This window comes from Squalius cephalus (genome assembly GCF_949319135.1).
Source record: "Squalius cephalus genome assembly, chromosome: 22".
NCBI classification, from domain to species: Eukaryota; Metazoa; Chordata; class Actinopteri; order Cypriniformes; family Leuciscidae; genus Squalius; species Squalius cephalus.
In genome coordinates, this window is record NC_137143.1 from 30,273,684 (window position 1) to 30,299,567 (window position 25,884).

Genomic DNA, 25,884 nt, shown 5'->3' on the forward strand with positions numbered 1-25,884 from the left:
AATATTTTTTCTCCTCAGGCGTCGAGAGTGACTCCATCTGCACTTTCTTGCAGCTATTTTGGCTGGGCTGAAATTGTAGGAGACCCAAATGTTGGGCAGAGATAACATAACCATCAGAGTGTGGACCATCACTGCATTAAACACGGATTAACCTCTTCTCTCCCGTCACCCTGTCTCAACACAGCTCGAGAATTTGACTGGCGAGGGATTTTCTTTAGTGTATAGACTCCAGGGTTTCATAGGCCTATATATATATATATATATATATATATATATATATATATATATATATATATATATATATATATATCACGAGGGTGTGTGTGTGTGTGTGTGTGCGCGCGCGCGCGCGTGTGATACTCTGGTATTAACCACTTTTTGTTGACAGGCGTATTAATAAGAACAGATATAAGCTCATAATAATATTACACTGCAGCTGATTTCGCCATTACAGTGCTGCTCATTACTTAAAATTCAGATAAAGGCAGTTCTAATTGCGAAAAATGTACCGAACCAGATGCAATTGACTACGATTTGGATTCGAGCATTTGTGATGGTGACATCATTTTTTTTTTTTTTTTTTTTTTTTTACATTAGATGTTTGAATTTTATTAGGCATTAGATGTTTGAATTTTATAATTATTTAGTTATTAATTTGACATAGGCTACTACTACTACTAATATAACTAATAATAATTACAACAACCATTCATATCTGATTATCGTATATTGTTTCTCTTGGGTAACACTTTATTTTAATGTGTCCTTGTTACACGTTATTTATAAATTAGCATAATTACATGCACCTAACCCTAAACCAAACCCTAATCCTACCTTAACCCTATAGTAAGTATGTAGTTAATTATTTTTACTCAGTAGTTACATGTATAATTACACTGTAACAGCGACACATTAAAAAATGTGTAACCGTTTCTTAATATATTATCTGGAAACACTTTGTTTCACAGTGTCATTGTTACACGTTACATGTACTTATTATAGTAATGACAGAAAATTATGCATAATTACATGCAACAAACCCTCAACCAAACCCTAATTACCCTAACCCGGAAGTACATGAAGTACTTAATATTACTCAGTACTTAAATATATAATTACTTTGTAACAATGACACCTTAAAATAAAGTGTAACCTATTATCTTTAATGTAATTGTTTCTATTTGAAAGCCTTGTCTTGAGGCTTTGGATTGATTGCAGTATTTGGGAAGGTAACAGTTTACAAACCCCTTTAACAATTCAGAGCACTGACCTTATCACTGCATGGCACGGCTATAAATTTAACGAGATGCGAGGAAATGAACAATATACAGTCCTTAATTATTCTTGCTAGTGATCCAGCTACTGTTGAATGGAAAAAATGCAAACATGGCTGGTATTTTAATGTGTCTTTTATTGACTCCGCTGTAATTGGTCTCCATACAGGGATTATAGACCAGTTAACAATGTCGTTTTTAGATTGCCGGTGACCTGTGAACTCCAGACAGGGCGTGAGTTTTGATGTGTTGATGTTTTAAAATAACCAAACGTGGGTAAAGATGATGTGAATGAGGGCTCAGGCAGTTCAAGGGAAATTGAGAAGCTTATGATCTTTGATCCGTGGATGTCTTTTGCTTATCAGAAACACTTGAGACTACTGCAGTACAAAGCGACTTCACATTACTGCTTGACAAGTCTGCCTGACTGTTCATTAAATGCGGTTTGCCATCTGGGACAGTGCAAATCTCTGCGCAGATGTTATGGAGAATATCATTCTCTTATATCTGAGAGAAGTCTTGTAATGGTGCTGTTTTCACTCCTCCGTTGTTAACGGGGCTATTCTGGAGCGCGCAGAAGACTTTACGCGCATAAACGCTATTATCTGCTCGTGCTAATAACCAGAGAGGATTTCATTTTTCAACTTTTTAAGTGCTTTGAACCCCAAATGTAATAGGTCTACATGAATCGCACATAATACTGTATCTGCTTGGATCTTTGTGCGTAATTCCCTCTTCGTTCGAGCAATTCTAATGGATATTGTATTTGGTGCGTTCGTATCTGGTTAATGTTTGTAATGGGGGCTTAAATACACAATTGATTCTGACATGTAAATTGTCATTTCCGTTTTAGCCATTTGATTTGCGAGGGCGGGTCACACTTGACACACACAAGCTGCGATACAGATGAGAGCATGCCTCATTAAAGTGTGTGTGTGTGTGTGTGTGTGTGTGTGTGTGTGTGTGTGTGAGTGAGAGAGAGGAGGGGGCCTGAAGATGAATCCAAAACTTATAGTGCGCAATCGTGTTAATTTTGCTGTCGTTTTGAACAAATGAATCATTAAGATTCGTGCGTTGCTAAAATATTTCACAGAGATATTTTATTTCTTTGCAGTTGTATTGTTGTCAATAGCTCATGGAAATTATATGGATTGTGCTTCAGAACACACAATAGTTTTGTGTTCCAGAATCAGAGCGCAACATTCTTATGCGCAGTGTAAAAATGCTTATTTATGTGATAAAAATAAGGTCTTTATGCCAAATGGTGTGTCAGAAGACATGCCTGCTGAGGATATAATTGAATGCCCACATCGATGAAAGGCATGTTAGTTTTAGGATTATCATTAAAACATGTATTATATTTTTGTTTATGCATTCGAGAATATAAAATAGTGCAATAATTGTTCAATAGTCTGGATCGTTAATATGGCAGAAACGTGATCTGTTCCGTTGTATTTTACGCATTTGTCTTAGCAATCATTTACGCACTCTTTTCCAGCGCGCGCGTGTGGATTTAACTAATGGAGCGTTTCAGTCCCGTTGGTCGGTGTTTTAGAGATCCGTTCAAGTGGATTTCAGGAACAATGGAGGATCCCGGGATGCGGTAAATGGCAGTGACCGGTGACCTCTCTCACACTCGGGCAGGTCATCGCGCTTCAGTACGCGCAGCGGATAGAGCTCAGGATCACCGCTGAGAAAGTCATTCAGCAACAAGTGATGCGCTGAACTCATAGAGTTCTACATCCGAAAGTCAAATCGCACTGATTGATGAGCATAGTTATTTGCAGAACGATTACTGAATAATCGTTCGGTTTAAATGAAGCCGCTGCAACATATATGTCCAAATAAGAAATATTAATACATTTTTCATGTTCATTATTAATATATTGTAGGTTACTTTATTGTAATGTGTCCCTGTTACAGAGTAATTATTCATGTAATTATAGAGTTAGGGCTTGGTTTAGGGTTGGTTGCATGTAATTATGCATAATTTATAGGTATTATATAGTAAATACATGTAACACGTGTAACAAGGGCACATTCAAATAAAGTGTTACCATATTGTGTAATACATTGCTTTATAATAATAATAATAATAATAATAATAATTATTATTATTATTTGATAACCTGAAGTCGGCACACTGTTTGACCAGGCTTTCAGAGAGACCGAAACAAACGCGTTGAACTTGTTAAATCTAATTTAACGCTTCCTTCACTAACAGACACGAACGATTATGTATTTGAGTATTTTATTTTCTCTCCTGTATTATTATTATTATCATGCTATTATTATTCCTATATATGTGAATGCATTTATTGTTATAGGCTACTATACTTTAGTAATATTTTTATTATGAATGATGATTATTATTATTAATAAATATAATTATTTATTTTACTAGTGAAGCACGAAAGGTGGAGTATAGACAGCAGATTTCCGCCTTATTTTTTATGGTTGTTCGCCCTGTTCATTTAGCAAGTTTGTGAGTTTTTTGGAGTCGTTCCGGACCCCACAGGCGAAACGGCGAGACGCAACTTGGACTCTGGCGATCCGTTTTAATTGGGGATGAAATTCATTAGAGAAGACACCCATTTAAGACCTTTAAGTTTTCCACACATTTTAAAGGTATGAGAATGGATTAATGGCTTATAGCCAATGCTGAAATTTATTGCCTCTTTGAAATTTGTCCTGCCTGTCTAACGGGTGTCACAGGAAGCACTGAACAAAAAATGAACAAATAAAACAGATTCCTCAAGCTTAGAATGAAATTAAGCAAGTAATGGTTTATGCATCCTTTTTAATATTTTTTTATAGCCTAATGAAATTTGAAATGATCTCTGTTCAAATATCGCAGGTTGATTTGAAATGAACTCAAGTCTGCTATTTGTGCATTGTGAACATATTTACTCTCTGTTTGCATTCTCACACTTTGTGTGCATTTGAATGTGTGTTTTTCTCTTTTGGAATAAGATATGAAGTGATGCTCGGATCATCCTCTCACTTTTGAATGGAGGAAAAAAAAAATCAATTGTCTCCTTCCCCTTTATGGAAAGCATTTTGTTCTTTTAATTGAATGCTGCCTTCTTCTTTTTGTGTGTGTTGGGCCTAAGACTCCTCTGAAGTCTAACAGCCTTCTCTCTCCATTGTCAGAGAAACTGCTCCTAAAAAGGAAAGAAAGAAAGAAAAGAGCAGAAGAAAAAAAGATCTCTGTTATTTTCTGTCTTGAGATTCAGTGCACAGGCTATTCAGGCCAGTTGATGAACTCCTTCAAAAAGTTTATTAAGGGTATGAAAACAATGTGGACTAAAGCTTTTGGGTTCGCAGGCAGACAGTTTATAAACTAGCGGCCATTGTGCCTCGAAGGCAGATGCATGAATACTTTTGAATGGGGGCTTCAAACTGACACGATGGGGCTGGACAGCAGCCTGTTTGGTGAAGAGGGCTTGTGGAAGAGACGAGCTCAGTGTGTTGTCTGCATTAATGTACATCTGTAGGGACTGGGGGTGAATCCCCACTCCAACACACTGAGATGGAAGCCACCAAGAGCTGTTTTTCCTTCCAGGCCTCGTCCAGGGAATGTTTTGCTGCTATACCTTTTATTTCAGTGTGAGTAAAGTCATAAATGTCTTAAATGTCATAGATGTTTTCTGATGGTTACATTTGTTGTACTGATCAATTTTGGTTCATGTTCATTTTTTACTCAAAAAAAAAAACAATCAAGTTAGCAGAACTTGCTGATTTTTATTTTGTACTTGTAACTTGAAATATTTGAGTAAGCTCATTCATACGTTTAGCTTAAAATTATCATGTAATCTCAACTTAAATATTTTTAGTACTTAAGAAGCTAATTCAATAAATGCCACCTTGCTAATTTGTAGCACAATGCTTTGATATCATTAGCATAGCAGAGCGCTTTCTAAATGAGTAAAACTTTATCCACTCGTCACCGTTGATGGTAACCCTACAAAGAACCAACTTAACAGACACTCTTCTAAACTAGCACAACAAAACATTAAACACTACTAAATCTCCCATTTAACATTAATCATGTACCAAAAACATTATATAACACTTATTTTTTGCATTTACTCTCCCTTTTGAGTGTCATGGCAAAGCATGCTGGGAAATAGAAATCCCAGCCCAGTGTCAGTTAAATTTAAGTTCATAAAACTCAAAACAAGGAAACAATTCAGATTACTAAAAATGTGTCAGTTTTGTGAACTCAAAAGAAAAAGAAAGTTCTACATGCTCATAAAAATAATATGTTTAATTTGAGTTGGCTCTACTCAAAGCAATTAATTATTTTGAGCGTTACAGTCTTATGATGCATACATGTTTATGTCATGATGACAAAGAAAGCTATTCATGAAGTCTGAGACTACTAGTGAAAATGCGCACTATTTGTACGAGTTATACTTATTTTCTGTGGCAGCATTCAGAGCATTAGAAAACCTGATGATCTTGTTCTCCAGTATTAGTTGAGATTTTCCTAAGAACATCTTATGCTTTATTAGAAGCAAGATTATTTTACTTAATTTCTTTCTCTATCTGACTGTAGAGTTAAGTGTGTGGTTGGCACTGGTAAAGAGATCCCAGTGTAGAGATGATCTGCATCAGACTGCAGTGAAGCACAAACAGCCCTCGCTCTGGCAGGTGTCAACATTAGCAACACAATCACCGCAGCGAGGCGGCTAACTTTAACTGTGTGAAAAGAGGAGCGTGAAGAGGTTACGGAGGGGAGGAGGGAGATTATGCTTTGAGACAGCTATTAGTGGGGATGAGGCTTTTCTAAACAAACAGCGGAGAGAAAGAAACCCAAGAAAAGATCAATAATGTGTTAGTTTTCTAGGCTAAGCTATGATGGATCTCAAGTACCCATTTTTTCTTTTTTATTATTATTTTTTTCATTCTCATTAGAGATGTAGTTCTTGATATTATTGTTATTGACAATCCAATTTGGGCGCAAATCATATTTGATATATTCAGCTGATTATTTGAACGCACGTTTATAACACTTGAATACATTTTTTTTTTTTTTTTCAGAGTTTGCTCTTTCATAGCTCAGAAACATTCTCAGTTAACTTAGTTTCTCTATAATATACACAAAGAAGTCAATTTACAGTAAGAGAACTATAAAATAAATGTGAATAGAAGCTCATGTAATTTATTCCTGAGAAAAAAATGTGATGAGAAAATGAGTTCATACTGAAATTCCCTAGTGGAAAAACGATACTACTACGATACTACAAACCCATTAACATATTTGCTGACATATGGCTTGAGACTTACTGATATAAATATTATAATTAAACGTTATTTGGAGTACTTCTTTATTTCACAATGCACATTTCTTAATATTAAGCCTAAAATGTGTTTTAATATCACTATTAGTATATGATCTCTGTATAATATCAGTCTTTAAATGCACGATATTTAAAGTGTACCAAAAGTGTACTTGCAATAGTTTCACTTTAGCACAATCAAAAGTATATCTTTAGTTGAACTTCAGCACTATTTCAGGATAACTAAAGTGCATTAAGTACAAAATTACTTTACTTCCAATTTAGCAGACTTAAAGTATATCAATCTAGTACACCAACAAATTGCAGGGTATTTAAGTACATAAATATGTAAATGTATATGTAGTATACTTGGGGTAAAATAAATGTATTTCAAATACATTTTAGTATGTTTATTTTTCACTAGGGTTTCTATTAGCTGTCCATGTAATCTAATTGCTGTCTAGGAAAAACAACCGACAACATATTAAAGAGATCTCATATTTTTCCTATTCCTATTGTGTATTCACCCTACTGCAATGGCAATTTTTGTAGAGCACAGGACTTTTTGAAAACTTTAAGATTGGAGAAATTCTGTAATCATAGGGGCGATCGGTCTCGGTCGGTGTCAAGAAAGTGTTGTTTCATTTTACAAAGGTTTTACTCAAAGGCGGGAGGAGATATTGGTTAAGGAATGAGTTGACATCAGGGTTGCATTCTCATGTAAGTGCTTGTGTTGACAAGAAAAACTATGTTTCCAAAAGTCATTTATCTATCTTCCTATCTATCTATCTATCTGTGCTAGTCTGGTGGATCTTGACCGTGCCATTGGGAAGGACAAGAGTGCTCAGCGCTCTATAGTAGTTCCCATGGGGCTTTGACTCGATGTTTTTCCTAGAGTGAAGGCAATTTTGCTTTAATTGGTTGTTTTAGACTCCTTTCTTGTCACACACTCAGGATAGCTCTCCGAAAACAAATAGAAAGGAAAAGTGTCTCTTGTTTTCTCCAGGGTTTTATGTGAAGCACATTGTGAGGATTGTGATTGAATTGTCTGGCTCGAAAAAATGCTTCTTGTTGGATGTAATGATACTGAACGCAGAGCTTTACATTCATCACAGATGATACAATGCATGATGTTCATTGTTTTCACAAAAAGAGACATTTTCTCATTGTTTTGTAATAATGCATCTGAAAGCATAATGTGTAATTTTCAAAACTTGGTCATTTATTGGCATAGTCTGGTGTGATTTGAAAGCATGACTTCATGCACATTATAGACCTTATAATTGAAAGTAAGTTTCAATGCACTAAAAGTCTTTGAAATTTGCTGTATTATTAAAACAATGAAGCATCTACTCATACCAAACAGCGTAAATAAGTCTGCAAAAAAATGATAAATGTATCAGTGTCCTGTATTTTTAGAAAACTAGACCAAGAACATCTAAGATCTTTTCACCCATCCTCCATCTGTCAACATCAGATCGTTTTTACCCTTATAAACAAAGCAGCAGATTTAAATAGTTGGCTTTGTTTTGATTGGATCTGGTGTCTCTTAAGATCTGTGTGGTCTATTATATTTGTGGTATATTTATATTCAACCACTGCTTGTGAAAACATTCGGCACGTTGTGATTTCTTGACTGATATATCAGAGGGGATTCGCTTGAAATGCATGCCATGTTCAGTGACAGACATAACACTGGTTATTCTGTGTTAAAGAGTTTCTGTTTTCTTCACTACCCATGTTAGAAGAAAACACAGGATCATAATAGAGCTAAATGCCTAAAAAAATGTCTATGTCTAAACCCCCCCTGTGTTTCTCCCCGTCTGCCATAGATGTCAAAGTTTTTGACAGTTGGCACGGACACCGGCAGATTATTGTCATCCCCCGTTACAGCAAGGCGTGTTAGAAAGTACAGCAAGCATTCTCTCTAATTTTATTACAATGGAGAAAATGCCCCACATAATGTGCAACACTAATTAAGTTTCGAGCCGTGTGCCCAGTCGCAGAGCTGATGAATTAGAGCCATTCACACCATGCTCGACTGCTTTAAAATCACCATTAGCTCATGCTACTTACGGCCATAACATCGCCCATTTTATGCTTTTGACCTGCTTCGCAAATGGATTCTTCATTATTTTCATGTAACGTGTGGCCGCTCGTTTTTTAAGGCTGTGCAGAAAGACAATAAACACGTTCCTAGAGTGTTGCAAATCAGAAATGTGTTTCTTCTTTCCACCAAGTTAAAAAATACGCCAGCGTGGACCGGTGAGCTTAGAGACAGCGAGCGGTGAAGAGCGAGCAATCCCTGTAACTTCAAAGGAAAAAAGCCAAGCCTTCCATTTTTAACTAATGGGTTTATTTAAGGCGTCCCCTGTCGTACCCTTCCTGTACACTCTCATTTTGAAATGCCCTTACGGTCCAAAGACGCAATATAGAGTGCTGATCTCTGACTTTACCATCAGCTTCTGTGACTGTTCGCGGATGTAAACTCAAAAAACAGGAAATATTAAAGACCTCCTTATGTCCTGAAGAATGTATTGGGAATTTCATGTAGGCTAGTATGCATTGAATCAAAAGCGGAAAAAGGAAAAGGCTAGGGATTGATGTTTGAAAGCAGACACCCCCCCCAAAAAACAAGTTTTTAATCATTAAATTACATTTATTTACTACCTCAATAGTGTTAAACAGGAGTGAGAGAAATGTGAGACCTTTGCTGTAGTCTGCTGCTTCTCAGATGTTTTGTATCAGAAAAAGTCTGAAATCAAATGTAAAAAGATCTCGATATGAACATTTCTCATTAAATTGGTAGGTAAAAACACTGTTTTTTTTCCATGCATTGCTCAAATTTGAGATTTTGGGCTTCAACAACATGTCTTATTTCAGGCTACTGGAAAGAAAACATCTGAAATAAACACTTAAAGGGATAGTTCACCCAAAAATGAAGACTGGGGTCCATCAACTGTCTGGTTACCCATATTCTTCTTCTTTTGTTCAGCAGACGAAAGTAATTCATACAGGTTTGAGGGTGAGTAAATGATGACAGAATTCGCATTTTTGGGTGAACCATCCCTTTTGTGTTTATTTGATTACACATACATTATCTATTTGCACCAGTAGATTTCAATTTACAATTCATATCTTTAAAAGCTGTCAGAAAACCAAACCTTAGTTTTATTCTGATCTATATTCTGAAGGTTTTTACAGAGGAGTTTGTTCACATGACATTCCCCTGATTTAAATAACATTTTATTTCTGGAAAATATGGTTAAAATTGATTTTTTTTTTCTTCAGGAGATTTTTAAGAGAAATTTTAGCATACATAGATGAAACATAACATTTCCAGTACATCTCTTGAGCTTTGAAAGAGCAACCTATGGGTCATCCATGCAAGTTTCATACCTTACAGGAATAGCATCTTTTGATAAGGATAGATTAACAATTGGTATGGAAATTAGATTTTTTTACCCATAATATCTTTTGGGAGAATTTTTTTTTGGTGATATTCTCCTCCAGAGTGAACTCACACTGAGTTTTGACTGTACTATATAACCACTTTATGATGAAAGAATTATATGCCTTGACTCAGAAGCCGTCCTTCAGGCACATATCTCAATCCTTGAGTGCATTCTGTCTCCTACCTAAACTCCATCCTTTTACATTCTGGATAAAATAAACAGGCGCTTCTCAGAGCTCAGAGTTAGTATTTGATTTCCTGCATTGCTTTTTCCCTTCACAGCTGTCTGAAGGGGCTTCTGCACTATTGGCACGCCACGGACCCCTTGGGTTCCCTTTTTTGCTTTGTGGTCCTTCTTAATTTCATTACTTTAGCTGTGACCTTAATTAGCAGGGACCTAACCCCAGGAAACAAAATCCCATTTTGGCAAAAAAGGAAGAATGTAGAGAAAACTAAGCCTCGCTCCCTCGGAACAGAGGTAGGTAGGGTGACCCTCAAGAAAACGACTCGGGGAAGCATCCTCCATTTCTCATTTCTCTCGCTCCCTGTGGTGACAGGAATTCAAAAGGACTCTGTTCGAAATTTTCCTGCTCGGACTGTGCGTGTGCACTGTCAAAACTGAATTTTCGAGAAAATCTATGCAACTTCAGATTTCTAGGTTCTCTCAAATATTGTCTTAAAAAAATTGTTCTAGTAACACTACTTTGTTTTGTCCATTTGAATTTGTCCATTCACTAAATACAAAATGCCGCATTCAGCCAATAAATCCTACAAGGCAACTTTCCTGTTCACCAAATTTTTTTTTAATAGTTTAATAACAGTTTTGAAAAGTCAGCAAACGGCAAAACAATAATCTTATATTATTCATAATTTATATGTTTATTCATGCTGCAATGCATGCTTGGAACTCGCAAACTCTTTTGTTTTGTTCAGTTTAAACTTTTGTTTGCTCAGACAACTGTGTTTGACTAGTTGGGACAACATTTAGGGGAATTCTGTGTTTTATGTAGTAATTTACATTTCTTAGTATTTGTGACTCGTATGGGCCCATAAACTGGAAAATATGTAGTTGCTTTCCTGAGATTGTGTATATAATGAAAAATGGCTTTTTCTGTGAATTTTTCTCCCCACAGGTGAACTGAATCAAAATGGAATTAGGACGTCAACCGCTAAAATGATATGAAAACTAAGACGATGTTTGCAAGAATAGTTGTTTTAAAGGGGCACTGAAAATATTTTTAGGACAGAGATTTTAGTTTTAGGAAAGTTTCTAAAACAAAGAAAAGTTGTTTTAAAGAAGACATTTTGCACTACACTGAAAAAATAATGGTGTAGGATGAACTTTGAAACTAGTAAATTTCACAAATAATTACAAAGGAACTGCAGTTGAATTAAATGTGAAATTTTAAGCTAGAAAGAGCTAGTATTTTAAATACTCTACTAATCGTTGCTTTATTTACAACTTAAAAAAAGTAAAACAGATGATGTGACTCCTCACTGAAATTTTTATCCTGATAATATGATTTTGCAGTGAAAAAAACTAAAAGAGTATAGGTTTCTTTATCGGTCTTTTGGACTCCACTGTATATTTGTATCGATGTTTTATGTATAAAATCCTGCCGTTCAAGTCCTTCACGCTCATATTTCGGCACGCCTGTCCCCTGGCACTGGGGCATAGGGAGTCAATATGTCAGCATTTATCGATACCCCACTGAGCTACGCGGGGTTGTCAGGGCCCTATTCAGGCTCTAATGGCCCCCTGAGGTGCAGCGTCTATGCAGGCTGAAAGCGCGAAGGGGCCCGGGGCCCAGCCTGTTGTTGGACGTTAGGCGTGTGTTCCTATGGCCGCCCTGCGCCTTCACCCACATGACAAGAGCTATAAAAGACCAACGCCTTAGCTGCTTCTTCTGCGCCTCTCTTAAACCTCTTTTTTCAACCTCTCTGAAAGAAAAAAAGCTCTAATTGTTTGTTGTGGGAGCCAAAGATTATAGACCCTCCCCTCCTTTTGCTCCTTTTCCCTTTCGTCTATTTTCTTTGGGCTCGTCTTTCTCTCCGCCGCTCTCGTCATTTCTAAAGGATGTGATTTTTATCCCGAATGTTGTGAAAAGGGAAGCAAAAGAGGAACGTTCCTGTGAGACTGCTTTTGACAATGGCAATGAGACACAAGAGACTGTTCAACTAAAGCTCGCATTGGAATCGTTGACTTTCATTGGCTACCTTGTATAAATATTAACTTTTAACTCCGATAGCAGAAGTTTGAAGCAACTTTCGACTGCCTGATAAAGTATAAATTCTCTTTAGCATTAGGAACAGGGCTGCATATGCAACTGAAAATTGGATTGTTAACAAGAGTTATGTTTGACCTAATAATGCATTAGAGCAACTCAGTATGTTTACTCGTTTTTGAGTGGTCAAATACTTTCATTTGTATTTTAAAAGCAAGTGCATTATCTAAGTCTATCAGTCTAACTTGCACTTTACAGTACATTACATTTTAAAATACTTGTGTAATGATAATGCATGTAAACGCATTAAAAATAATGCATGTAAACAGCTTGATGGCATTGGCATTGTTTCTTTCCAGTATTGTCTGTAGGAAAGCAAACTCACATATATGTCTTTAGTATCTGAATTGTTGAAAAGATGAGATCGATTGGAGGGCAAATGCAGACATCTCCTGCTTCTCCTACAGTTCTCCTGAAGAAAAAGCTCTTGTAGTTTTAGAAGAAATCTCAGCAATGCTGTTCAAAAGCCTGCAATCAAGGCCAGAGATCTCAATATGAGCATTTCTCGTTCATTTTTCCAACGCCAAATGATCTGAGCTGCCATCCACTTTTACTCGATGTATCTCAACAATTCTCTCATTTGCATGGATTTTTTAAAGTCGTGCATTTTGGGAGAAACTTGAAGTGAAGTGATTGCTAACTGAACTAAGAATGAGCAACCTTCCTTTAGGGATTCTCTTTTCATTGTGAGCATGCAATATGTCATCATAGTGTATATATATGTATATGTATTTGTTAATCCAAGTCTTTTCATGGCCTTTTTTAAAAAAAAAATGTTGCTGTTTGAACATTTCGTCAGATTGCCTTAACCCTGTGGGGGCAGGACCGGAAAAGTACGTTCAAGCTCCGTCTTCAACAATGCAAATTTTTCTGTCAGTTATTTGATCTCGCTGCTTCTCCACCTCCCTCTGCACCGTAGGCATACCAGTATCAAAGGTTCAATCCCTAAACAGACCTGAGGAAACACGCAGAGTTTTATATTCAGGCCGCGAGCCAGAGAGATTGCAAAGAGAGGCAGATGGATGTCAGAGATATCAAATCAGATCGCACGGCGAAAACTCGGCTCATTACGGGCTGTTCGGCATTATGATTCCCCTCTCCTCCTCCTGGAGTGACAAAAAGTATAATTGCTCCAGTGACTCTCACAAAGGCATGTACAAAATAAACATGTAAACAAAAATTAAGCAGGGACGCTGTTATTTTTGTCCTGTGGGAATGTGGGGGGTTTAGGAAGATGCCGAAGGAAGAAAAGGGGGAAGATGTGTTGTCAGTTACACTCAACTGGTGTCATTTGCAGCTCCGAGGCTGGTCCTATTGAATGCCTGTAAAATAGCAAGCGTAAGACTTGATTGTAATTATGCTGGAACTAATATGCTTTTCAAAATGAGCCATTATGAGCTAATGCCGCACTGCAAAAAGCCCTGTCTGTTTTTGTCACTCTGTCTTGGGTAGTTTGCAAGGTACAGCTGATATTGAGGACATTGGTTACGGTATTAAAAAAAAAAGGCTGCATAGAATTTTGCCGTAATGTTGAGCTAATACTGATTCAAAGGCAATCTTAGCAGATGAGGTTGGAGACGCCTCTACCTCCTTCTCACTGTGTCATGGAGGCTTTTTATTATCCGCCATCCCTGACTAATTCCTGGGATTCTGATGATGTCAAAAGCTGCACTTTGAATTCTGGCTCAATCGTGCTTTTCAATTGTCTTTTTTTTTTTCCTATAAGGATCTTTGACATCCTTTTAGGATCTTAGGTTTGGTAATGATATATCGCACTCTATTTTCAGATGAGCTGCGCAAATCACTTTTGATGCTGTTGGGTGATATAATTAAAACGACATAGATAGATCATGAGGACAAAGAGACTGTTTTTAGCTGGGATTTAGTTATCCATGAATGTGTTTCACGTACAAAAAGATACTGTGGCATATAGCATGGTGGTGTATCAGACCATCCTACTAAATGAGTAAATTTTTGTATTTTGATTTAGCCATTCGGTCAGGCCTCTTTGTGGAGTTTATCAGATTTGTTGTATTAAAAGGATAGTTCACCCAGAAATTAAAATTCTGTCATCATTTACTCACCCTCATGTTGTTCCAAACCTGAATGAGTGTCTCTATTCTGTTGATTGAACACAAAAGAAGATATTTTGAAGAATGTTGGTAACCAGACAGTTGACGGTAGCCATTAGCTTCCATAGTATTTTTTTCCCTACTATGGAAGTCAATGGCTAATGTCATTTTTTTGGTGAACTATCCCTTTAACTCACTGATTACTTTTTTAAAAGCCCTTAGAGAAGAGAAGGAATGTCTTGTGGCTATTTAAGGTTCTTTATTGGCATTGATGGTTCCATGATGGACCTTAAACGTTCATGGAAGCTTTCCATTGGACAAAAGCTTCTTTATAGTGGAAAATGATTCTTTAGATGATCAAAATGGTTATTTTAAGCACTGTTCATTGAACGATTCGTTGAGAACGCAAAATGGTTCTTCTATGTGACAATGCTGCAAAAACCTCCATTTAGCACTTTTTTAAAAGTGTATGCAAGCTACTTAAAATGGGAAATATAAGCACAAATAAATCAATACACAAGATGATTTCATACAGTAGTCTTTTATTCAACAGTTAAATAGGACTTTTGTGATATGGTCACATTACTGTTAAAGGGATAGTTCACACAAAATGTTAAAAAACTCTCTGCACACAAAAGACTTCAATGTTGTTTAAAACCAAATGTTCTTTAAAATATCGTTTGCGTTCCTCAGAGGAAAGAAATGCACACTAGTTTGGAACATGAGGGTGAGCAAATGATGACAGTATTTTAAGTTTTGGGTGAACTATCCCTTTAAGCCAACGTAAACGGTTGAGCTAAATGTGTATGTTGGCTTAACATGTTGCAGATAATTGGCCCTAAATGGATAAGATTTGGCTTTAGTAATTCATGCATCCAAGAAGCAGAGAGGCTTCTCGTAGCGATTTATCTTCTTCTAGCCCTCTGCTCCAAAAGGGTTTGGTTTTTAAATGAAATACAATCTAAAATTCGTCAGAGCAATCTGTACGCACCTGATTTTGTTGCAAATTAAATACTCGGCACAAAGTCAACATTTCGTTAAAGATCACGTTGGGCCCTGGAGGAAAAACATTCAGGCTGTAGCACAGAATGAATGGAACATAATTAGGCTTTAATTGGCTGATAAATGAGCAGAGGACTTTATCAATATCCCCAGAACCCTCAAATAGAATTACAGCTCGGTTATTGTGTGGAGGATTAGTCAGGATGTACCTTATTGTTTTAAAACAGGGAAGAGTTCTTGTGAATTGACCTCACATCTTCTTGGGCTTAAAGTGCAAATTAACTGCTGCTTTTTTTGGTCCCCTGATTACGGTGGTTATTGTGCATTTTAAACAAGGAATGAAAGCCAAATATATTATGAAGTAATGGTGATAATTTAGTTTATAATAATAGAGTTCAAACTTTCATATACATTCAGCCATCTCATTTTGCACTTGAACAGTCATCCTCCACGCTTACATTAGCAGCTAAGAGAGACCATATGCTTGTAGTACATTACATGACTGCCATAACCTATCTGAACCCATTTGGGGCTTCTGTTCCCTTGATAAAAGCTAGCATCCCAATCAGTGGATCACTTCGGGACAGAGATGAGGCCTGTATCGTGCCCCTCTCACTGCTCTATCTCTGCCAGCATCTGTTTCATTACCATAATCCTTTGCTGTTGTCAGGGGGCCTGTTGACCTTCAGTCTTGGGCTCGCAAGACGGCTGAGCTAGAGCTTGTGAGACGGCAACAACAACCTGAGTTTTGTTTCTGAGTTTTGCCCCTTGATTACATGTGTTTTGAAAAAATATTTCAGTACAAAAGACGTGCGGTGGGATTTGATACGGTTACAGTATGTTTGTAAGTTAAAGCAAAAAGTCTTTGATGTGTCCAACGTGTGGACAGAAAGAAAACAAAGAGGCGTGAGGACAGGGTACGCTGACAGAATCTTGCCTCATGAATCATGTGGCGAAACTGTGCAGTGAAACAAAAATCACAGCGGCACGTCTCTCCCTCCCCCTCAGGATGCCGAGGTGACTTTGGAAAGTGATCCGTAGACCACTGCGCCAGTCTCAAGTGTTGTCATGGTGTGTTAGCAACAAATCGCTCTGGCGCATCCTCATGAAAACCAACAAAGGGATATCCAGGATATGTACATATTCAACTTTGTATATTCAAGATTTTTTTTTTCCGTGTGCTGGAGTGCCAGGCAGTGTTGTAAAAAAATCAATCTTTATTAAATGGGGGAAGATGGAGGAATTGATTTAATGAATGCGGACTCATGTCCTGCGGTCGCATGTAATCCATTGAGAATCATTGAGCCAGAGCTTGGGGAGACAAAAAGACATTCTGTGAAGACTGCTCGAGTGGTCTGTAATGATAGTCTCCATATAATCCGCTAATTCCTTGTTTAATTAAACTCCAGAGCCGGTCTGGAGAATGCAGCAGTTTGGTTCGTCTTGAAGCGGTTGCATTGCGGAAGGTTTTTTTCCTTCTGTTGTTGATGTCGTTGCACCATATACACCAAGAAGAATGCATTAGTGAATACACAGAACCCTAGATTGTTTTGTCTTATATATTTATTATTTCCATGTGCATCCACTTGTACCAGAAAGAATGCATTTCTTGATACACAAGTATGCACTAACATACTTGTACTTGCAGAGTTTTGTTGATAATTATAAATGTAGCTTCTTCTATTGTGTAAGTATTTAGTTCACCTAAACTGACATGCACCAAGAAGAATGCATGCATGGATACGCAAGCATGCACCAAATCACTTGTACGCCTGCAGTTTGGTTCTTTTTATTCTTATGGTTGCATTGTGTTAGGTGGTTGTTTTTCCTCTATTGTCAGTTTCAAGTGCACTCAATACTTGCACATGCACCGAGAAGAATGCATTCGCCGATACGCACGGACACACTCGCACGCCCATGCACATACTAATATACACACACTTTCGCACTCCCACAGGCCTTTTTGTAACCTCTTTTCCTGGCAGCCTATCAGCCATAGAAGAGGCCTGGCAGATGGGGGTTTGGGAGAGATGATCAGGCTCTGGTCTGGCAGAAGGAAACAGAGATGCAGGAAAACTCGTGTGAAGTGGTCCAGGGTGCAGGAACCTGCTGATCAGCAGTGGGCAGAGAGCGCGCACGATGGCTCAAAGGAGATTTGTCTCCGTCGTGGCAGCTGTGGCGTTGCGGGGGAAGGAGCTCGAAGCCCTTCTTTTCTGTCTTTCCCCCATGGATGATGCAAGACCAAAGGGCCTGGAGCAAGACTCAAGCTACGCTGCTTGTTAGCACTCATGCGTTTTAAGAAAGCAAATGTAGAAGTGTGATTTTTGTGACAGGACCTTTCACAAGCTTTCTGCTGCCGTGAATAGATATACAGAGGTGGCTCACAAATAAAGTATGATGCAATTTTAGAATCAATTATCATGGTAATGTATTTCAGTAATATATCTTAACACACTCCATATCTCTCCTTACAAACGCTCCTCTTGGCTCGGTCGTAGTAGTGTTCGTCTTTGTGCCGGGGAAATTCTCCTCTGGCTAAAATGCAAACTGCCAACTGCGATCTGCACTTGTCTTTGACTGCATGTCTGGAAAAAAAAAGTAATGTAAAATATGTTGTAATATATTTTGAACACTAGCTTGAAACACAAAGGGAGGGATTCAATGGCCCAGAAGTCTCATACATTCTTATTTCAAACACTTGCTCTTAGGAGTTAGCCCCAGGCCGCTGAAGAGAGAATAAGGCGGACGTGCTAGAGCAAGGTGTCTGGTGTAGATTACCCTAACCCTCACAGTTACGTCCCCCAGGCCTCTCCAGGGCTCAGTGGCAGGATTATGTGTCTGAAGACTTCTCCCATATGAATAAGACCCAATAAAACGGTATCTAGCTCTCCATTGACATGTCGAGATAACGGAAGCATTAATATCGTCGTGATAGCCGGTCGTTTTCCGTCGACAAATGTGCCGGTATACTGCCGCTTAAGGATGACAGCTGAGGTTTTTAATTGCTGTATGCATCAAATTTTTTGGAATAACGTGGTATTTTTTTTAAAGCTCGTGCTGATATTCGAAGCCACTCAAAGACTTATTTCCAAACTGTGCACACAGGTAATCGTACGGACGAGGGTTCAGATATAGAGTCGGAGCCAGACCTGCCTCTGAAGCGGAAACAAAGACGCAGCCGTACCACCTTCACGGCGGAGCAGCTGGAGGAGCTCGAGAAGGCCTTCGAGAGGACACACTACCCCGACATCTACACCAGAGAGGAGCTGGCACAGAGGACCAAACTGACCGAGGCTCGTGTACAGGTGAGATACGCCCACTTGCACAGATAGTTGTATTTCCCCTGAACAGTTTTGCAATTGACCTTGAATGTATTAGGTTTGAGTACTATCACATTTGTTTTACCTCCTGTTGGAGTCGTTTCTTCTCTTGTCATCCACATGGCTCTGTCTACTGGCGGTGTTTGTTATATTTATTTATTCTGCAGAGACTAATTGTTTGACCTCCGGGAGTACATCACTCTTGGTCAGATGTCAGTTGGAGCCCGATTACTTTCACTCCGAGTCTTTGGGACGCTTCCTGACAGTTTGTGAACCCTATAGTTTTATGTAACATCGCAAAGCAAATACAGTAGAATTATAGCAGCAGCTGCACTCCGAACTAGTGGGAGACAAAAAGAGGGATGGGGGAAAAAGAGAAGGGAAGAAAGAGGAACAGACAAAATGCATTCCTGATGGATTTCTCATCTCTTCCCTTGGCCGGCGATCGCTTCCCAGCACTTGAAAGCTGGCCGCTACTTGTAAATCCCTCTACATATCAGAAAGGATCCCTCTGGTTTACTCTGGGGACTCTGTTCCCTGACAACAACATTAATCAATCAAGCGCTTGTAAAAGACTCTGCAAGGTGGGGGTCGGTGGTCTAGGTTTGTCCAAACTCACCCCGAATCATGTCGTCCTCCGTAGATCTCGACAATCTATCCTTAGGTTCCTCACCAGGACGTACACATAGGCAGGGTAACTGATTCAACATATGTCTTTGTCTGTCTCTTAGCATTCAAGAAAGAAGACATATGTGTCTAAATGGTTGCTTCCACACTCTTGGGAGAATTTTGAGAGATTTATGCTATGCCTGTTTTCTTGCAATATTTCACACATGATGTGTTTAGGGGACCGATTTGCATTGATTGTAGGTTTATGTCTGCTAAGCTCTGGTGTATGTAAAAGCATTTATTATTACTTAAACAGCATTGCAAAAGATTGTGGCGTCTTGGGGATTTCTAAAGGGTGAAATGGGAAAGTCCCGAGTTAAAATACTAGACTTCTTGGTCTTATGTTCATTATCATCACTGCTAACATGGATGGTAGATCCGTATTAGCAGTGATGATAATGAGCGTATGACCAAGAGTGTGAAAAAACACCTCTAATTGGTCAATGAAAAGCCACATGGTTGTCAAAGACAGGCGTCTTCTGTTCCAGCATGTTATGGCAAAGAATGAGCCATATTTGTAGGTCAATTGTGCATTTCTTGGCCCGCAAGAATCCCCGGGGGTGCTTGGTGTATTTATGGTAACTGATATAAATGACAAGAGATACAACCAGAAGAAAACCTTGAACAAGGCATAATAACGAAAAGGACATATCTCCCCCTCCCACATAATAGGGTTAAAGGGATATCATGTGAAAAGCTGAGGTATTCGAGTCATGGATATAATTTGTTAATGTAATTTTTCTCATAATCTAATTCTGGAACACTTTGAAAATCTCCAAAGGTCAACTCAAACTGAATCTTCCAAAAAGGTCACCCTAAGAAAGTGACTCTGGTTAAGCACAGTAAATAACAGCCATAGGTCTTCAATGTTGTTCGGCGCTTGGTCCAGTGTTTAGGGGGGATTGTGCCATTTCTCTGTGGAGTCTATTGTAAATGTTCTTGCCCTCCCCAAATCTGCCCCCCTCCAAATGGGGATTTCATGTGGTTTTGCCACTGACGTTTAACTGTTAAAAGAGTCAGTCTGGTGGAGTACTCATGTAGATTTACTCATAAAAGTGCAGTTCATCACAGCTCACACTTTGACCTCCCATTGGACTGACAATAAAGGGCGCTTGATGCGTTTAACCCACCCAAAACACTAATTCAGTGAGGTGTGCGAGTTTGGCACGAGACCCAACAAGACATTCCACCACTAGTACATGCCAAGTTATGCCAGCTGCATTGGCAGAGACTTTTTCAAGTGTTCTAATAAAATATGACATGCTGTTTCATGGCAAGAATGCAGTCTTCTTCATGCAGTTACCATTAGGGGGGTTTCGCACAGTTCCCACTGGTTTGGCTTCGGGTATGTCGGCAGGTTTCTGTATAGAGATTCCTTCCAGGCCAGAGTGAGATCAGACCTTTGGCCCGGCTGGTGACCTGCTCCGCCACAGCTGTGCAGACCCATCTGGCAGATGTCAGTGTAGTGGAGAAGAGGGCATTGGGGTGAGACAGGGGCCAAAAGAGGGGCCTCTCCACCCCTGGATCATCAACTCCAGAGCGTGTTAGAAAACCCTCCTTCTGCAGGCTTGAGGCAACGATATGCATGGAAAGTAAAATGAAGAGCATGGTTGTGCACCATTCAGAATTAAACTAAGAATGCCTTTTAAATTCCAAAATTTGAATTGAGGTAGCAAACAGGATACAGAATTCCAATTTAAATTTGAATGTAAGGAAGTAGGTTTAACTAGTACTACATTAACTAGACTTTAAACATTTGCTTTTCAAAGCCGTGATTGAAAGTTTCGAAAATGGTTAAAATGCCTTGAAATTTGAAGGTTTGAATGTTAGATCTATAGATCTAAATTGTATTTAGTTTATATAAACCAAATTAATTTGACCAGTGTGTCCTGTTTTGAATTTCTTTGAATTGCAATTGAATACATTTCTCTTCCTGTCATTCCAACTTCCTGTGGGATGTGCCCAATTCAATTCAAATGCACACTCATGAATTTAAAGGAAGTCAGTTCTACAATTCCGAATTTTGCTCAACTCTGTATTTTAAAGAGTATATAGAATATAAATTGATCATGTTTGATCATCAGTTTAGTTTTAGCTAACATTTTTGTTGTATTGGTGAATGTCATTCCTAAATTGTTCTAAAAAGCTAACAACAGATAATCAGATAGTTATGATAAATAACTGCACCAATTGAGATTTTAAGATCTCCATCCTGTCCATCTTCATTGAGACCTTAGCACATCCAGCTACCCCAACCTTCCTCAGATCCTCTGTGGTTTTATCTGACAAATCAGGTAATCCAGACCATATCTCTCCCGGTTCGGTTTCAGTTTGGTTTGATGGAAGCGGGTTGTTAAAGGGTTGTGACAGGGTTATGTAGCCTAGCAGAATCTTTCTCCCTGTGGCTTCACAGTCCTGCTGCTTTACTTCCATGAGGTGAATGAGCACCACATTAATGCCATGTGACATCTGAGGAAGCCAAGCCACTGCTCAGACCATTAGCAGAAGGAGACGATTTTACAGGCCATTCTCAGTGTAAGCTTGGTGAAACAAAGGGAGAATTTTCAACCAGCTATGGAGAGGCAGAAAGGCTGGTGATTGTTATAAATCATATACGATTAAGTGAATTCTGTTCTAATTCAGTCTGAAGTTAGTAAGTTAGCAGTCATAAGAGAGCCACGCTGCTAGCTCCTGCTTTCTGACATAGATCCCCCTTTCACAAGCAGTGCGCATTTTCCATGCAGCCATTATAGTTAGTAGAATCTAATAAGGTCTAAGCATTTCCTTTTATGAAGCGTAGAAATCAATTTGGCAGGAGGTTGATTCTCTACCTGGAAGTTTTCGGTTTTATTGCTAGCGTTTTAATGCTAACTGCTAGGCTATGAAGGGGAGGCTGTGTAGTCTGAGGTGTTGGCCAGGATATAGCTAAATATATTTAGCATTTAAAGTGCATAGAATGTATTAATCAAAAATAAAAAGATGGGGAAGATAGTAAAAATGTATTATTAGTGCACTTTGTAAAGGCATTATGTTTTCTCTTTATGGTTCCTCTACAGTTTTTATAATACATACTGCATGCAAACTTATTCCATATATTATTCCAGCAATTCCTTGCACCCTAAGACCAGGAAAATGTGAGCAAGAAAATCCCATCCAGCCCAACAGGCAACTCTGTTCCTGAGAGTCTTAGCTTGTGCACCATAAAAGAATAAATAGGATTTATGAAGACTGTAAAGAGTAAAATTGTTGCAATGCATCAGTGAGAATGTTCTAACAGTTTCGCATTATTAGAATTTAAATTACTTTCTTTTAGCCGCTTTGTGTTCGTTGATTCTTATCTAAGTAATCCCAGTCTCCTTTTTGCAATTCGCGTTCCCAGTAATGTTAATTAGCATAGCGCCAGACAGAGAGAAAGAGAGCGAGAGAATTCAAGCAGGCCACAGAAGAAAGAGAAAAAAATGATTGTTTGATGTAGTCAACACATTGCTTGTTAGACTGAATCGCATTTGTTGGTATAAAAACAGATGTCGCCCATGTTTAATGTTTATTCCTTTGAAACACGAGGTGATCGGCCTGAAACCTTTTAAAAGCTTCCCTTAACAAAATTTTCCTAAAGAAGAAACAGATTTCAGAGGAGACTGTTGTCGTGTCCAAGTCTATCCTGGATTTACGGGCGACTGTGACAGTGACTTATGGAGTGCACAGGTGTTTGTGTGTGTTTTGGTGTACACAGTGGTCAAACAAGGGAAACATCCTATAAAAGACAGGAATAAGAAACATTGTGCGTGTGCACACAGGTTTATCCCGTTTATCCGTGACAGGTGTGTGCAGTAAACACAAATCTCCACAGACACCCGCATTGGACACAGGGACAGCGTTGAGCCCAGACGCTGCTCTGTCTTTGGGTTTATAGACCGTAATGATCAAAACAAATGTACACACGACCAGCCAGACACACATCACTTCGGCACACCTCAAATCTCGAAGTGTGTGAGAAGCTGAGTGATTGATTAAAGGAGTAGTGCACTCAAAAATGTAAATTCTGTCATCATTTACTTGCCCACATTTAATTTCAAACCTCTGTTACTTACTTTCTTCTGCACAACCGAAAGAAGTTTTTTTTAAAGAATGCTGGCATTGACTTTCATTGATATTGGAGTTTAAAAGACAATGAATATTCAGTAATATTATCAGTTTAACTGCAACAAAACTGGATTGCTCTGGATAATGACACTAACTTTGCAACATTGACATTCAGTTATTGAACTGAACTGAATTAACATTGAGCTGACTTGAGCTGAATGCTGACGCCATTGCCTTCTGTAGAGCTGCTTAACGGCTGAAATTGAATTTTTTTAATACTTTTTGGTAAATTCTACTGAATATACTGAATTTGTTTCAGAATTGATGAACTTTGCAACACTGACACTATTATTGAACTGAACTTAAACAACACTGAACTAAACTGAGCTGAACAATGTGACTTGTACAGCTGAAATTATTTTTGGTGAATTTAACTAAATTAACACTATTATTTATTAATGTGAGGCTGCTTTGAAATGATCTATATTGTATAAAGTGCTATATAAACATGAGACATTATTTCAAAATATCTTCTTTTGTGTTCACAGAAATGACAGTCATTAGTCATTAGAATGAAAATAAGTGTGAATAAAAGACATAATTTTCATTTTTGGTGAACTATCCTTCTAAATGAATGCTTGTGCAAATGTATTCATATGCATAAACCAAACCTGTTCATTTATTTATCGTTATTATAAACTGTTTATCCTATATCAGCCGCATTGTTTGAGCATTCTCCCTCTCGCCCGTCATCTCACGCTAAGACCCGCTGTCAGCGGACGCCGCTGAAACTCTTCCTCATGTGGTTTTGGTGTGGGTTGGATGAAAACCGTCTCAGTGGAGGAATTAGGCTGGATTGCAGACAGCGAGAAGGGGAATCTGGGACTGTTCAAGGTGACTTTGTGATGGGTTCCAAATCCAGCTCAGAGGGTACGACTGGAGCGACCCAGAAAACACACTCGCACATAATCTCGGGTCAGGCACTACGGTGACGCATCTCTCCCTGCTATAAAACAGAACTGTATTTATTTAGGCATATTGGGCTCAATGTTTAACTTGATAAGAGTTAACTTGTGTACCTCTGTGACGCCAGGTTGTTTTCAAAAGCAAATTCACTTAGACAGAAATGCTTCACAGGCTGCTGGTGTGATTAAGGCAGACGGGAGTCTTTGCAGAGCACATGGTAAAGCCACAAGATCTGCTGGCTGTCATAAACGCTCTGACACAGGGATGCAGGCGGATCACTTACAACGATGGATCCGAAATCTCTTTATGAATTGTCAAAGCATTATGCATCTTACAGATTGTGTGGTCTTGCATGTGCAGAGATTAGTTTATGTGTGAGGATGAATGTGGAGGAAAGAGATCGAACATAAAGCCGAGAAGAAACAAACCACTATTTTAAGGCGATAAAAGTTTGCTTTGACATATTCCTGCAGAAAACAAAACCTCTTTGACTTTGATGAGATTAAATGACCTTTTGCTTAAAGTCAACATGATTGAATTGACTTTCTCAGCAGATGTTCATGGGTTTTTACATAGAGGCTTTTGGATTTCTCTTTTTATCACTCCATAAATCAGAAAATATTGTCAACAACCAGAAGAAAAATCACTATGTTTATAGGAATAAAATGTTATATAAATCAGTCCGTAAAATAGATGAGATTTCTGACTCATTTTGAGAAATGAGTCAGAAAGACATGTAATGTAATTGAAATCTACTGACGCAAATAGATAGAAAATGTACATTTGGATGTTTTCGTTCCACTTGTCTAAAAGAGAACAAGTTAAAGTCCCCCTGATGTGAAAATCAAGCTTTTAATTTTGTTTATGTCTATGTCTATCTTTTAATATGCTTTAAGACAAACCACGTGTAAATTCATAAGTCGACACCATTGCTAAGTATTTTCTCCTTAAAACTGCAGTGAACCAAAGACAGTCTCAAAAACACACTTTGAAATCACTGGTGTTTCTGACGTCACAAACTACTTTGTAATCAATCAGATCAACGTGTGATTGTCAACGAGTGGATCTCTGAGCTGAGTGAGTGGAGGCGGGGCTCATTTGCATATTCATAGAACCGCGTATACTAAATGAGGCAAGGGTGTAGAGTAACATTCAAGCTATTTTAAGGCATGAAGACTTTGTTTTTCAAGGAAAAAATATGAAATTTGGTGATCAAAGATGAGTTTTAAGGGATAAAATGATTGACTACAGGATGAGTTTAAGGAAGCAAAATCTCAAAACGGACCAGTGCATGAAAAAAACAATGCTATGAACGATTAAATGTTCCTCGCTCATGTCACAGGAGAGAGTGTCTGCACTTTGCGGCAGAAGAAAGAAGGAAGAGGCCATCAAAGGATGAAGGGTTTGAGCGTGGGGTTCAGAGGTCATGGGTCAGGAGGCACAGAAGAACGGGAAACTTTTGCATTTGTGGGGG

The 25,884-nt window shown here is 38.4% G+C and overlaps 1 protein-coding gene across 2 annotated transcripts in view; it reads left to right on the top strand.

Moving 5' to 3' along the window:
- Positions 1–25,884, top strand: part of pax7a (paired box 7a) — a 60,646-nt gene that overhangs the window by 5,896 nt on the left and 28,866 nt on the right. For both annotated transcript variants that reach the window (XM_079856860.1, XM_079856859.1), the window contains exon 5: positions 18,478–18,677. In XM_079856860.1, coding sequence (XP_079712986.1) covers positions 18,478–18,677 — 200 coding nt within the window. The remainder of the gene's footprint in view (positions 1–18,477; positions 18,678–25,884) is intronic.